Source organism: Centroberyx affinis, unplaced genomic scaffold, assembly GCF_046629955.1.
Source record: "Centroberyx affinis isolate AG114_WGS23_722 - 3 ecotype Tasmania unplaced genomic scaffold, CSIRO-AGI_Caff_v1 ptg000434l_1, whole genome shotgun sequence".
NCBI lineage: Eukaryota > Metazoa > Chordata > Actinopteri > Beryciformes > Berycidae > Centroberyx > Centroberyx affinis.
Genome location: NW_027279098.1, coordinates 310,393 through 322,709, shown reverse-complemented (window position 1 = coordinate 322,709; position 12,317 = coordinate 310,393). Strand labels below are relative to the sequence as shown.

Below are 12,317 nucleotides of genomic sequence, written 5' to 3'. Positions count from 1 at the left end.
CCTCTCTTGTCCAGAGCCTTCATGTTATCAGTCCAGTCCAGTTTGTTGTTGATATGAGCCCTACTTGTAGGACTGAACCATCTCCACCTCCTTGCCCTGGATTTGGTGGGAGTCAGTTGGAAAACCTTGGTCTTGCTGGCGTTGAGCCACCTTTCCTTGCACCACCATATCAAGCTCTCCTCCTCTCATTGCCCTCACTGATGCATCCCACATTAGTGGAGTCGCTAGAGAACTAATGGAGGTGGCATGACCCAGAGCTGAATCTGAAATTTGAGATGTAGAAAGTGTTAGGAAAGGCGGCAGTGTAGTTCCATGGAGCTAATGCTAACCCCCATGTTAAAGTGCAACACGTCTGACACACTGCTCCTGAGGCAGATAAACTGCAGCCTCTAAATTAGATGCATAATCCAGGACACCATGCTGTTGTCTACCTGCATCACCCTGAGCTTCTTCTTGAGCTGAAGGGTCTGGATTGGGTTGAAAGCACTTGGGAAATCCAAAAACATGACTCACCACACTTCCCGGTGGGAATTCCAGGTGGGAACACCCTGTGGAGGTGGTATATGATGGCATTGCCCATGCCTATTTTGGCCTGAGATGAAAATCAGAGGGGGTTGAGAGAGTGGTTCACCAGGGGTCTGAATGCTGCAGCACCAGCCTGAGGTCTATAGTTTTTGAGGACACTGGAACATCCCTTCATAGGCACTGGGACAAGGCAGGAGGTTTTCCATAGTAGGGGTAGCCTCTCAAAATTAAGGGACAGGTGGAGGAAGGGCTGGAAAACCTCTGCTGACATGCTCTTGCACCCTGGGGCGGATGCCTTGCCTCTGTGGAGCCTCCCCACATCCCTTGTCCCTTGGGGAGGGGGACAAGGCCATGGTGTTGACCCCTGGTGTGATGGACCTGTTTCCTCCAGATGACAACATTTAGCTTGAGCTTGGATTAACATACAATCACGGTATTCCTTAATGGCTGTATGTCTGTATTTCAGTCTTCCCTCCAGACGTCCAGCAGCTGCTGGTCAGTGAAGAAGAGGTTCCCCCTGAGCAGCAGGACTGGAGCCCCAGTCTGGACCAGGAGGACCCAGAGCCCCCACACATTAAAGAGGAACAGGAGGAACTCCGGACCGGTCAGGAGGGAGAGCGGCTTCGAGGGCCGGAGGAGGCCGATATCACCGAGTTCCCGTTCACTCCTGTCCCTGTGAAGAGTGAAGATGATGAAGAGAAACCTCAGTCCTCACAGCTTCATCAAAGCCAAACTGAGGAGAACAGAGAGGCAGAGCCTCTAGCCAGCAGCTCAACTGAACAGATGAAAACAGAAGCTGATGGAGAGGACTGTGGAGTATCAGAACCAGCCAGGAACTTAGATCCAGCTAGTCATTTACAACCAACTAGTGATGGCAAGACTTCAGACTCTTCTGAACCTGAGACTGAAGACAGTGATGGTGATTGGAAGGAGACTAGAGAACCTCAGTCAGGTTTAGACTCACTGAAAAACAATGAAGTCCTTGTAAGTGATGGGGAATCTCATTCTGGCAAGAGACGTTTTAGCTGCTCTGAATGTGGTAAAAGATTTGTCCGTAAGGACAGTGTGCAGAGACACATGAGAAGTCATACAGGGCAGAAAGCCTTTAGTTGTTCAGTTTGTGGCAAAAGATTCACTCAGAGTGGAACATTAATTTCACACGAGACGTCATTTAGGAGAAAAGCCTTTTAGCTGTTCAGTTTGTTTTCAGAGTACAGAGACATTGACACAGATGCGCATTCATACTGGGGAGAAACCATATACTTGCTCAGTCTGTAGTAAAGGTTTTGGTTATAAAGGAGACTTGAAGAGACACATGAGAATCCACACAGGAGAGAAACCATTTAGTTGGTCAGTTTGTGGTAAAATATTCAGGCAGAGTTGAGCATTAAGTTTACACATGAGAATTCATACAGGGGAAAAACCCTTTAGTTGCTCAACCTGTGGGAAAAGTTTCGGTGAAAAAGGAGATTTGAAGACACACATGATGATCCACACAGGAGAGAAACCCTACAGTTGCAGTGTTTGTGGGAGAAGTTTTCGTCAACTGTCACATGTCAGAAGCCATAAGTGTGTTGGTGAGAGCAGCAGCAGGTGAAGCTGCAGAGCTGCTGGTTGAGCTGAACTGTTCAGCAGGAACAGAACAAGAAACTAGAGACACATCATGATAGTCCATCATTCAGGAGGAAACCCAAACCCTTCTAGTCAGTGTTGTGGTTCGGTATGCAGCCAGATCTGAATTTGAGTTTCCATTAGCCAGTATATGCCAGCTTTTGGCTGGTAAAACGTGCAGTTTTCTGACAAAAATATCATTGGCCAAAATGTCCGGCAGATGGCTCACATGGTTACCATGGTTACCATGGCATTTGCGCAGGCATTTCTCTGTTTTTTTACAGAACAAACACTGGCTCAGGTTGGCCTTTTTCCTGCTTTTCTCCTCTATTGTCAGGTGGGTCAGTAGGTTAGGTAACTTGCTCGGACAGCTGATGGAATGTTTACGTGGTGCGTAATGGTTACCATGGTTACCGTGGCTTTTTAAATGTATTTATTGAAAGAAATAGACATACAATACAAATACACAAATGACAAAAATACACGAGAACAAGATATTCAAGATAAATCTAACAGAAGTGACGTGTGGGTATTATATAAATGAAAGATCATGTCTGCTAATGGTCCTTTTTGCTAATGGTCCTACATTTTTCAATTTTATTAAAATATGCTTTCAGTTTCAAAGATATTAAAATAAGGTTTGCTTGCTGACCATTTTGTTTTATGAATCGGGTATCTTCCCAATAAAATAAGGAGATTGGTAATAAAAGAGATTTCAGTGTCCATGTTGTCTTCATGAAAATAAAACAGGATGTCCTTTTTTGTGCGATTGACATTCAGAGTTTTTTTTGTCCATAAGAAGTCCTGAAGCCCACGCCAAAGTTCTCTAACATAACATTTCCATGTTTCAGGGCAAGAATTACAAAATACACATTTGTCATCAGAGGCAACTTTGTATGTTTTTACAGGATAAATTCTCTGAATAATTTTATAAGACACTTCTTTCACTTTGTTTAATATACAATATTTATTTGGTACAGTGAAGACTTTATCCCAAAGTATCTGTCCCAGCGCCGCATAGGAACACAGGTATCCAGAGTAAGTTTTCGTAAGTATTTGTTATTGCCTTTAGGGCTTAGAATATCCCTTTAATTTAAAGTCTAGAAGAGAAAGTGAAGGGTTCAGTTATGGTTTGGTATTCATAAATGCAGACATTGTATTTGGTTATAAAGTCTTCAAATTTTTATACGTCACCCATACCATTAATGAATTGTTTAATAGAGATAACATCATGACAGGATTTGGGAGAAAATTGATTTTCTCTTTTGTTTTATATTCATATTGTTCCAGATTGTATATAGATGTGGAGAAAAATGATGCTTCTGCATGAGATTTCAAATTTCTCTGTGAAAATTAGAGAGTTTAACTGGAATTTTTCCTACATCAAAAGGGCATTTCAAAAGGAATTATAAACCTGAAATTTCTTGAAAAACCAAGCTTGGAATTATATTCCAGATGCTTCTTTTATTTTGGAGGTAATTTTTAATCCATTTAACTTTAACGGTTTTATTTGAAGAATTAAGATCTATAGCATTCATACCTCCCTCTTTCTTATCACAACATTGCATTTCTTTTCTTAAATAATGAGGTTTGTTCCTCCAGATAAAGTTGAATAAACTGGGTACATCGAATGTAAGAGATGTATATACTAATCTAGATAAGCCTTCCATTTTTGAAAATAGTATGCAGCCACCAATAAATAAATCTCTTAAAAACCACATTGAATTTGTTTAATTTTGTCTGTTATAGGTAAAAAGTTCAAATCAGACCTTTTCTTTTGATCCTTACAAACCCTAACTCCAAGATAAGTGACAGTGTCTTCAACAGGTATATCAGATATCGTTGTAAGGTTGTACTTTTGTACTTAAACATAGTCCGGATACATAAGAAAAGGCTTTAATGCACTCTATAGTTTTCTTCATTTCACACTGGTCCCTTAAAAAGAAGATAGTGTCATCGGCAAGCTGCAAGCATTTAATCTCTCCATCTCTGATTTGAATAACTTTAAATGGATTTGTGTTAATATGAATAGCCATAACCTGTGTAACAAGCAAAAATAAAAAAGGAGAAATTGTGCAACCTTGTTTCATTCCACGGTTTATATCAAATCTCTTTGATGTCCTTTGCCTTCATTTGATTGAGTTGCAGTTACTCTAACATCCTGTCATGCTCTGTGGCTTGTATAAAAATGCTGAGCATGCCCAGTTGAGCTCGATTTTGGATCAAGATGGCAAGAGGAAAAGATCTAAGTGACTTTGAAAGAGGTTCATTATTGGGGTGCGGATGGATGGCAGGAACTTCAGTCACAAAGACTGCTCACCTGGCTCGTGTTTCAATAGGATCAGTGACTTAAGTGACATCTGCATTTAGATCTATGGGAAAGACATCACACATTCTCTGACCGTGATGCTCGTGCATTAGTGCGATATGTAAGAAAAAACAGAAGAGCAACTCTTCCTCAGGTGACTGAGAATGTCAATGCAGGATGTGACCAGACTGTCAGCAAGAACAGTCCGTCCACAGCTACACAGAGAGGGATATTATGGGAGGGTCGCAGTCCAAGAGAACGGGACAGGCCTGAATGCTCGACCCCTACAGTGAGGGGGTCCGCTGGCTCTGTTATGCTGTGGGGGGCATTTTCCTGGCATGGTTTGGGTCCACTTGTCTCCTTTGGGTCACTGCAAATCAATACAAAGTTATTCTGAGTGATCACCTTTATCCTATGATGAAACATTCTATCCTGATGGGAGTGGTCTCTTCCAGGATGACCCGTCTGTATATAAATGATGCAAAGACAGAAAGTATGCATAAGCCACTTTCCACGCAAAAATCAGAATTTATAAAAAGATGAACGTGCGTACCTCCATGCTTTATGGGTGCGTATCTCTCTTCTTGAGACCGATTCGATATCCATCTTGATACGGAATCAACAATTCAATGCAAGTAAGATGCATCTCAAGCAGCAACAATTCAATACGATTAATTTCAGGCCTGTCTCAAAGCGATATGATGCAGTGTGACTACGATGAAATGTAATACTATTCAATATAATGCAAACATTTCCATTTTATTTCTGCTACAGTTTTGCCACTGGATGCGAGAGAAAGATGTGTATTAAAATCTCATTTGGTGACAGTAAAAAATGAGAATAAATTAGTCAACCTGGGGATGTACTTGGTCTGTTATACCTAGACTCCAGTATGTGCAGCAGGTCTCTAAAGCCTCATTCTCTACCACACTGTATGGTCACAGATTATTATGCATAAAATGTTCAATAGCTTCAGTAAAAATCAGGCTAAATTGTAAAAATATTGTGAAATGGTTGACCTGTTTTATTCTTCAACAACCACCAACAACCTTCAGTTAACTGGTTCTCTTATTTTTGTCCTTCCTGTTAGATGTTCCACAGCTGCTGGTCAGTGAAGAAGAGGAAGAGGAAGAGGTTCCCCCTGAGCAGCAGGACTGGAGCCCCAGTCTGGACCAGGAGGACCCAGAGCCCCCACACATTAAAGAGGAACAGGAGGAACTCCGGACCAGTCAGGAGGGAGAGCGGCTTCGAGGGCCGGAGGAGGCCGATATCACCGAGTTCCCGTTCACTCCTGTCCCTGTGAAGAGTGAAGATGATGAAGAGAAACCTCAGTCCTCACAGCTTCATCAAAGCCAAACTGAGGAGAACAGAGAGGCAGAGCCTCCAGCCAGCAGCTCAACTGAACAGATGAAAACAGAAGCTGATGGAGAGGACTGTGGAGTATCAGAACCAGCCAGGAACTTAGATCCAGCTAGTCATTTACAACCAACTAGTGATGGCAAGACTTCAGACTCTTCTGAAACTGAGACTGCAGACAGTGATGATGAATGGAAGGAGACTAGAGAACCTCAGTCAGGTTTAGACTCACTGAAAAACAATACAAGTCATATTAGATCTCATACCAGAGGGAGGCCCTTCAGCTGCTCAGTTTGTGGTAAACGATTCACTGAGAGTGGAGCGGTGCGTAAACACATGCGAATTCATACAGGGGAAAAGCCTTTCAGCTGCTCAGTTTGTAACAAAAGCTTTACTCAGAGAGGAACGTTGGTTATACACATGAGAAGCCATACTGGGGAGAAACCATTTAGGTGCTTTGTCTGTGGGGAAAGATTTGGTTACAAGGGAATTCTGCGGAAACATGTGGCTGGTCATACTGGGGAGAAACCGTTCGACTGCATAGTTTGTGGTAAAAGATTTGTTCAGAAATCTAATCTCAAGACACACATGAGAGTCCACACAGGAGAGAAACCATTTAGCTGCTCAGTTTGTGGTAAAAGTTTTAGTGAAACAGGAAATCTGAAGAGGCATGTGAGAGTTCACACAGGAGAGAAACCCTACAGTTGCAGTGTTTGCGGGAAAAGTTTCAATCAGCTGACACATGTGAAAAGACATAAGTGTGTTGGTGAGAGCAGCAGCAGGTGAAGCTGCTGGTTGTATCTGTAGCTGTATCTGAATACTATGGGCCGCCAACTCTTGTGAATTTTGTGCAAGAAATAGATTTTTGCTGCACAATGCATTTTCATAATACAAAATCCAACAGCTCATTGTTTAAGAAAACACAGAAACATTTCATTTCAAGCACACAATTGAGTGTGACTTTTGATTTTGTGGACAAAGTAAGCTTATATTTAAATTAATTTAGGTAGATGTATTCATTTGTATTTGAATTTTCACAAAATTATTTTGTGGCATGAAATCCATTTTGTGGTACAAAATCTATTTCATGAAAGACATGGAACACATTTCATGGGACAAAAATGCGTTTTGTGGATGCATCCAGCTGCCATGTTTACACTGGGTTAAGTGCATATTTCAAACAGTAGATGACACATAAGTGTGCATAGGAGAAAGGCAGATTTTTTGTCATACATAAATTAGAGCGAGAGAAACCCTGTCACTGCTCAGTTTATGGTAAAAGTTTTAATGATACCGGATATCTGAAGAAACCACAGAGGAGAGAAACCGTTCAGTTGCAGGATTTGTAGGAAAACATTTGGTTGGAATTCAAAGGTCAGAAACCATAAGTGTGTTGGTGAGAGCAGCAGCAGGTGAAGCTGCAGAGCTGCTGGTTGAGCTGAACTGTTCAGCAGGAACAGAACAAGAAACTAGAGACACATCATGATAGTCCATCATTCAGGAGGAAACCCAAACCCTTCTAGTCAGTGTTGTGGTTCGGGATGCAGCCAGATCTGAATACTGCTCATCAGTTTTGGGCAAGTTACTGAAAATTAGTTATAGTTACTAGTTACTTCTCTCAAAAAGTAATTGCATTACTTTACCAATTACTGCATAATAAAAGTAATTAGTTACTAGGGAAAGTAACTTTTGCCTTACTTTTAAATGTCTGCTTCAATTCTCTTATGACACAGCTATATTATTTTAGTGTTGCTGTGGCACAGCTGGGACAAGACAACTGTCACATGTTATCTGTCATTGTACCCATTATCACTATGATGAAAAGTAAGTAGTGGAACAATAAAACACAATAGATATGTTTTGATAGGTGTATTTATTGAAGCCTCACAGGCTTCAGATCAGCATCAGTTCACTGTGTGGGCGGAGTTACCGGACCGGTAGCAGTGCTGCCAACTCTTTTCCAAGGAAAGCAGCTCAGAAAGTCGCTAGAAGTCGCCAGATGATGTCATACGATAATTTGCATATCAATATATAATGCTGCACTTGTTATGCACGCTGCGGCATAGCCCGTTTTAATATAAGTGCTGACTCCGCCCACCCGGGCCAGTTTCGGCGTACGCCGCTAACAATTACAAGTGCACCCTATCCTACAGTCGCTGCTCTCAGCAGAGGGAGGAGCTACACTGTGATCATGTGACTCTCTGGATTAGACAAGCAAGTAGAGAAAACCGGCATCAGCCGGACCAATTTATTGCCAAATTTGGGATTCAACACATTAACTTTGCTTCATATGGTCAGAAAAAGTCTCCAGATTTGTCGCTAGTCGCTTTTGAGAAATAAAGTCTCAGGTCGGTCGTCTTTTGATTCACTTGCGCCACCGTAAAGTCGAATGATCACAAACCGGATAATCCAGTAACGAGTAACGAGCCCATTTAAATTTCAGTAACCCTAACTAACCCTAACCCCAACACTGCTGCTCATACACATTTTACTAAACAAAGTGCCTATTCTTTTTCCCATGGATAAAGACAAAATAATCTGTTGTGAACAATTAACTGTATGGGTTTACCAGAACAGTGTTTTGATTAGATAAATTGATTATAAACTACAATAAATTTCATTATAAGAAAACATTGTAACTCAGTTTACTCTTTAGCAGCCCTTAGAGAATTTATCAATCAATCAATCAAGGAGAATTGTTTTATTATGTAAATGTAATTACTGTCACTATTAATTCAATGTAATTTCATATCAAAATTTTATGTGGGTTAGGGTTACAACAAATTGAAGAAATTGGGTGGATTTGAAGGTTATGGACATGTGACTCTCCACTGTATTGGTGGCACAAAATTTTGCAATTAAAAAATGTGACGGAACATCATAGGATAAAAAAAAAGAGACTTATTAATAAATTATATTTTTTGTTCATTGGCAAAATGGTTGTCTTGGTTTCTTATTTCATAGAGAAACCCAAACTCTGTCTCCAGTCTACACCTACTGTACATTTTGATGGTCAAGGAAAACAATGGCACTAAGGATGACATCATATACTGTTATACTTGAATGAATGAATGAATGGAAATGCACAAAGTTTTGCACTGCAGTCCGGTTCGGTCCAGAACGACGTGTCCTCAAGTTTGGTGAAATTCTCCCCGCGGTGGCGCTATAGAAACCGGCTAAAGTCCAAAGCTTTGAACATTCATCAAAACTGAGCCGTACGTGCTGCGGCTTTGCAACTTTCACCAAAAGTGGTGTGAAAAGAAAGTTTCATATGCTGCAACCTGGTGCAAATTATTAAGTCCATCATTCTGATTTTTTCAAAAACTGTAAAACTACTATCTCCTCCCACATTTTACTGACACCAAACGTGGTACACAGCATCTTGAGCCCACAATGCGTTGGAAGTGTTTTACTGTAAATGGTATACTTTAACTTATCAATAAATGAGGTAATTCTTTCACACAAATATTTTGTTGGCACAGTCTACACAAACACAAACAAAGGCACTAAGGATAACATCATATACTGTTCACATTATCATCCAATGGCACGCTCAGTGATTCTGTGTTAAAAAAAAAAAATACAGCAAAATTGCAAGTTTTTCGAGGACAGAGCACATGTGCAATTTTTAATAATCAAACCCAGAAATCCAAGAAATCCAGTTCCCCTTGACAGAGCAAGGACTTCAACTGTAACGGATCATCTCAACTTAGACATGTTGAGAACATTAGACATACAGTATTGTAATAAACCTTGTCTCAGATGTGAGAATGTAGAGCGCCCGCACACAGAATACTTATACTATGCACACGATTAAAGACGGAGGAAAGCCGTGGGTAACAGAAAATAATAATCTTTATTAACACCAATTCATACAGCAACACAGTCTTGCACACAGGTATAACGGACACAGTCTGAGTCCTAAACTCCCCTTCAGTGCCATCAACATGGGCCGGACACAGGTGTATGGGCACTCGCCTAGACCACCCCACACAGAAACTACACCCCTTTAGGGCACTGCAACTTAATACTGCACTGCAACTCACACGAACATCCCCTCAGGGCACAACACACAATATTGCACCGCACGCGAAATCACTGTTCACCGCAAACTTATACGTGCTATCAGGCCACGCATGCAGCGGCACCCAAGGATCTATCTAGCTCCCCCAGCTGCTTTCCACACCCCGGTACTACGGCTGTAGCTGCTCTTTTAAAATCAATAACATTTAACACTTAACATCACACGACATAGACAAAGACAAGCAGCAAATAAGTCCCTTTAAAAACCCACTAACTTAACTTTCCCGGGGTGCGAGACCCTCCCCCGGGGTCTGAGATTTGGCGTTGGTCCGGCTTTGGTCACAGTCTGCTGTGGGGGAAGCCGCCGGTCCAGCGCAGTGAGGCGGCTCCACAAGCTGCAGGAGAGCCTCGACAACCGGCTGGAGAACGGACAAAGGCACTCCTATGTCCCCGCTACCTTATCCCAGCCCTGCCTCACACAGGAACCTCGCCCTACGACCCGCTACCTATCTTCACCGTCGGCAGCCCTCAATACTACTCCATTCCCTCAAACACTCCCCCCCACAGGTGCAATCACTTGCCTCCTCATCAACTGGTACACTCACTCCCCCACTCACTTCTACCTCCCTCCCTCCCAGGCACACAGCGTCACTCACTACACTCCCCCCCTCCTTAAATGTGACTCGTCCCCGAGTCAAAACATCTCATAGTCCCTAGACCACACAGGCGGCCTCCTCCGCTGTCCTTGGTGCGTCTCCTGCAATGTCTGTGGTCCCCTCTGCCTCTCTCCTTCCCCAGCGACCTGGCTGGAGATCTCTGCGTTCCCCACCCCTGGATCTGCCGGTTGCTGGATACTCCGTGTCGGTTCTCCTGTCCGCCCCTCTCCTTCCACCACAACCTGGCTGGGGGCTGATACGCTCTCTGGCCCTGGATGTGCTGGCCGATGGGCTTCTCCCTCTCCAGACCTCCCAGCAGAACCTGGGGCTCGCCAACGGACCCAGCCAGCACTGCAACTCGCTCCTGGACGTGGAGGCGCGGTCTGCCGCCTCCGTGTATGCTCCTGGTTGCTTGCCTCTGGTACAGGAGAGAGAAAAGGTTTGAGTCTGTTGTAATGCAAAATCACCTCAGTCCCTCCCTCAACTAACACTACACGATATAAGACTTCTGTGATTCTCTCTATGACCCTATAAGGCCCCCTAAATCTCCTTTGCAACTTAGGACAGACACCCCTTTTCCTAGCCTTAGAGCGGACCCATACCAGCTCCCCCTCTGAGTAGTACTGCCACTTGACCCTAACATCAAAGGCCTCCTTCTGCCTACCAGAGGCCCTTGCCTGATGGCCCCTTACAGCATCCACCACTGTGGACAATGTGTCACCCAACCTAGACACGTACTCCGTAGCCGCAGTGAACCTCTCCCCCCCACTAAGATCCAACATAACATCCACTGGGAGAACTATCTCCTGCCCAAACACAACCTTATAGGGCGTAAACCCTGTGCTTGAGTGCACACTGCTTCTATATGCCAGCATCACATACGGCAGCAGCGCGTCCCAATCGGCCTGGTTCTCCTCCACAAACAAGGACAACATCGACAACAGTGTCCTGTTAAACCTTTCCACCAGCCCATCAGACTGGGGGTGGTAAGGCGACGTGCGGGTCTTATGAATGTTTAGCAGCTGGCACACTTCCTTAAACAAGTTTGACTCAAAATTTCGCCCCTTGATCGGTGTGAATGGTACGGGGGGCCCCCAGTCGACAGACCCACTGCTCTACCATAACTTTGGCCACTGTCTGAGCTTCCTGGTTGGGGAGGGGAAAAGCCTCTGTCCACTTTGAAAAGTAATCCCCAATAACTAAGATGTACTTGTTTCGATCGGGGGTTTCCGGCAGTGGCCCTAAGATGTCTAACGCCACCCGCTCGTATGGCCTTAAGGTTACTATAGACTGAAGAGGGGCACACAACTGCTGTCCAGTTGTCTTTCGGGAACCACAGTCTACACACTCCTGGCACCAACGCTTGACATCCCCAAACCACCCCGGCCAGTAGAAACGGTCCTTCACCTTGGCTTGCAACTTCTGTACCCCCAAGTGTCCTGCAGCAACTGAATTGTGCAACTGATCTAACACTTTTGGCACCAGGGATTTGGGGAGAACAACCTGAACCTGTTTAGCTGCATCCGAATTTACAGGTGGTAGCCTCACCAACCTAGCACCCTGTACCTGCAGCTGAGCCCACACTGGTGCAAACCTCTGCAACTCACTAGGAGGCCGCAGACTGCACTGCACCTGGGCAGAAAATAAATTACATTTAGCTGGCTTTACCTTGAGATTAGCCTGGCGTAATTTGGTTAGCACCTCATCTAACCGTGACAAATGCTCATGGAAAGTCCGGCCAAACACAATGATGTCATCCAAGTACACTAAACAAGTTGTCCACTGCAGATCTGCCAGCACCAGATCCATCAATCTCTGAAAGGTACTGGGGCTATTGC

At 43.7% G+C, this 12,317-nt stretch overlaps 1 protein-coding gene across 1 annotated transcript; it reads left to right on the top strand.

Annotated features, from left to right (window-relative positions):
* The first annotated feature begins 1,602 nt into the window (after window positions 1-1,602).
* Window positions 1,603-6,586, top strand: LOC139642133 (gastrula zinc finger protein XlCGF57.1-like). Its single transcript, XM_071516865.1, is given in 3 exon segments — window positions 1,603-1,666; window positions 1,743-2,094; window positions 6,049-6,586. Coding segments are annotated over 3 exon segments (954 nt in total).
* Window positions 6,587-12,317: the final 5,731 nt, after the last annotated feature.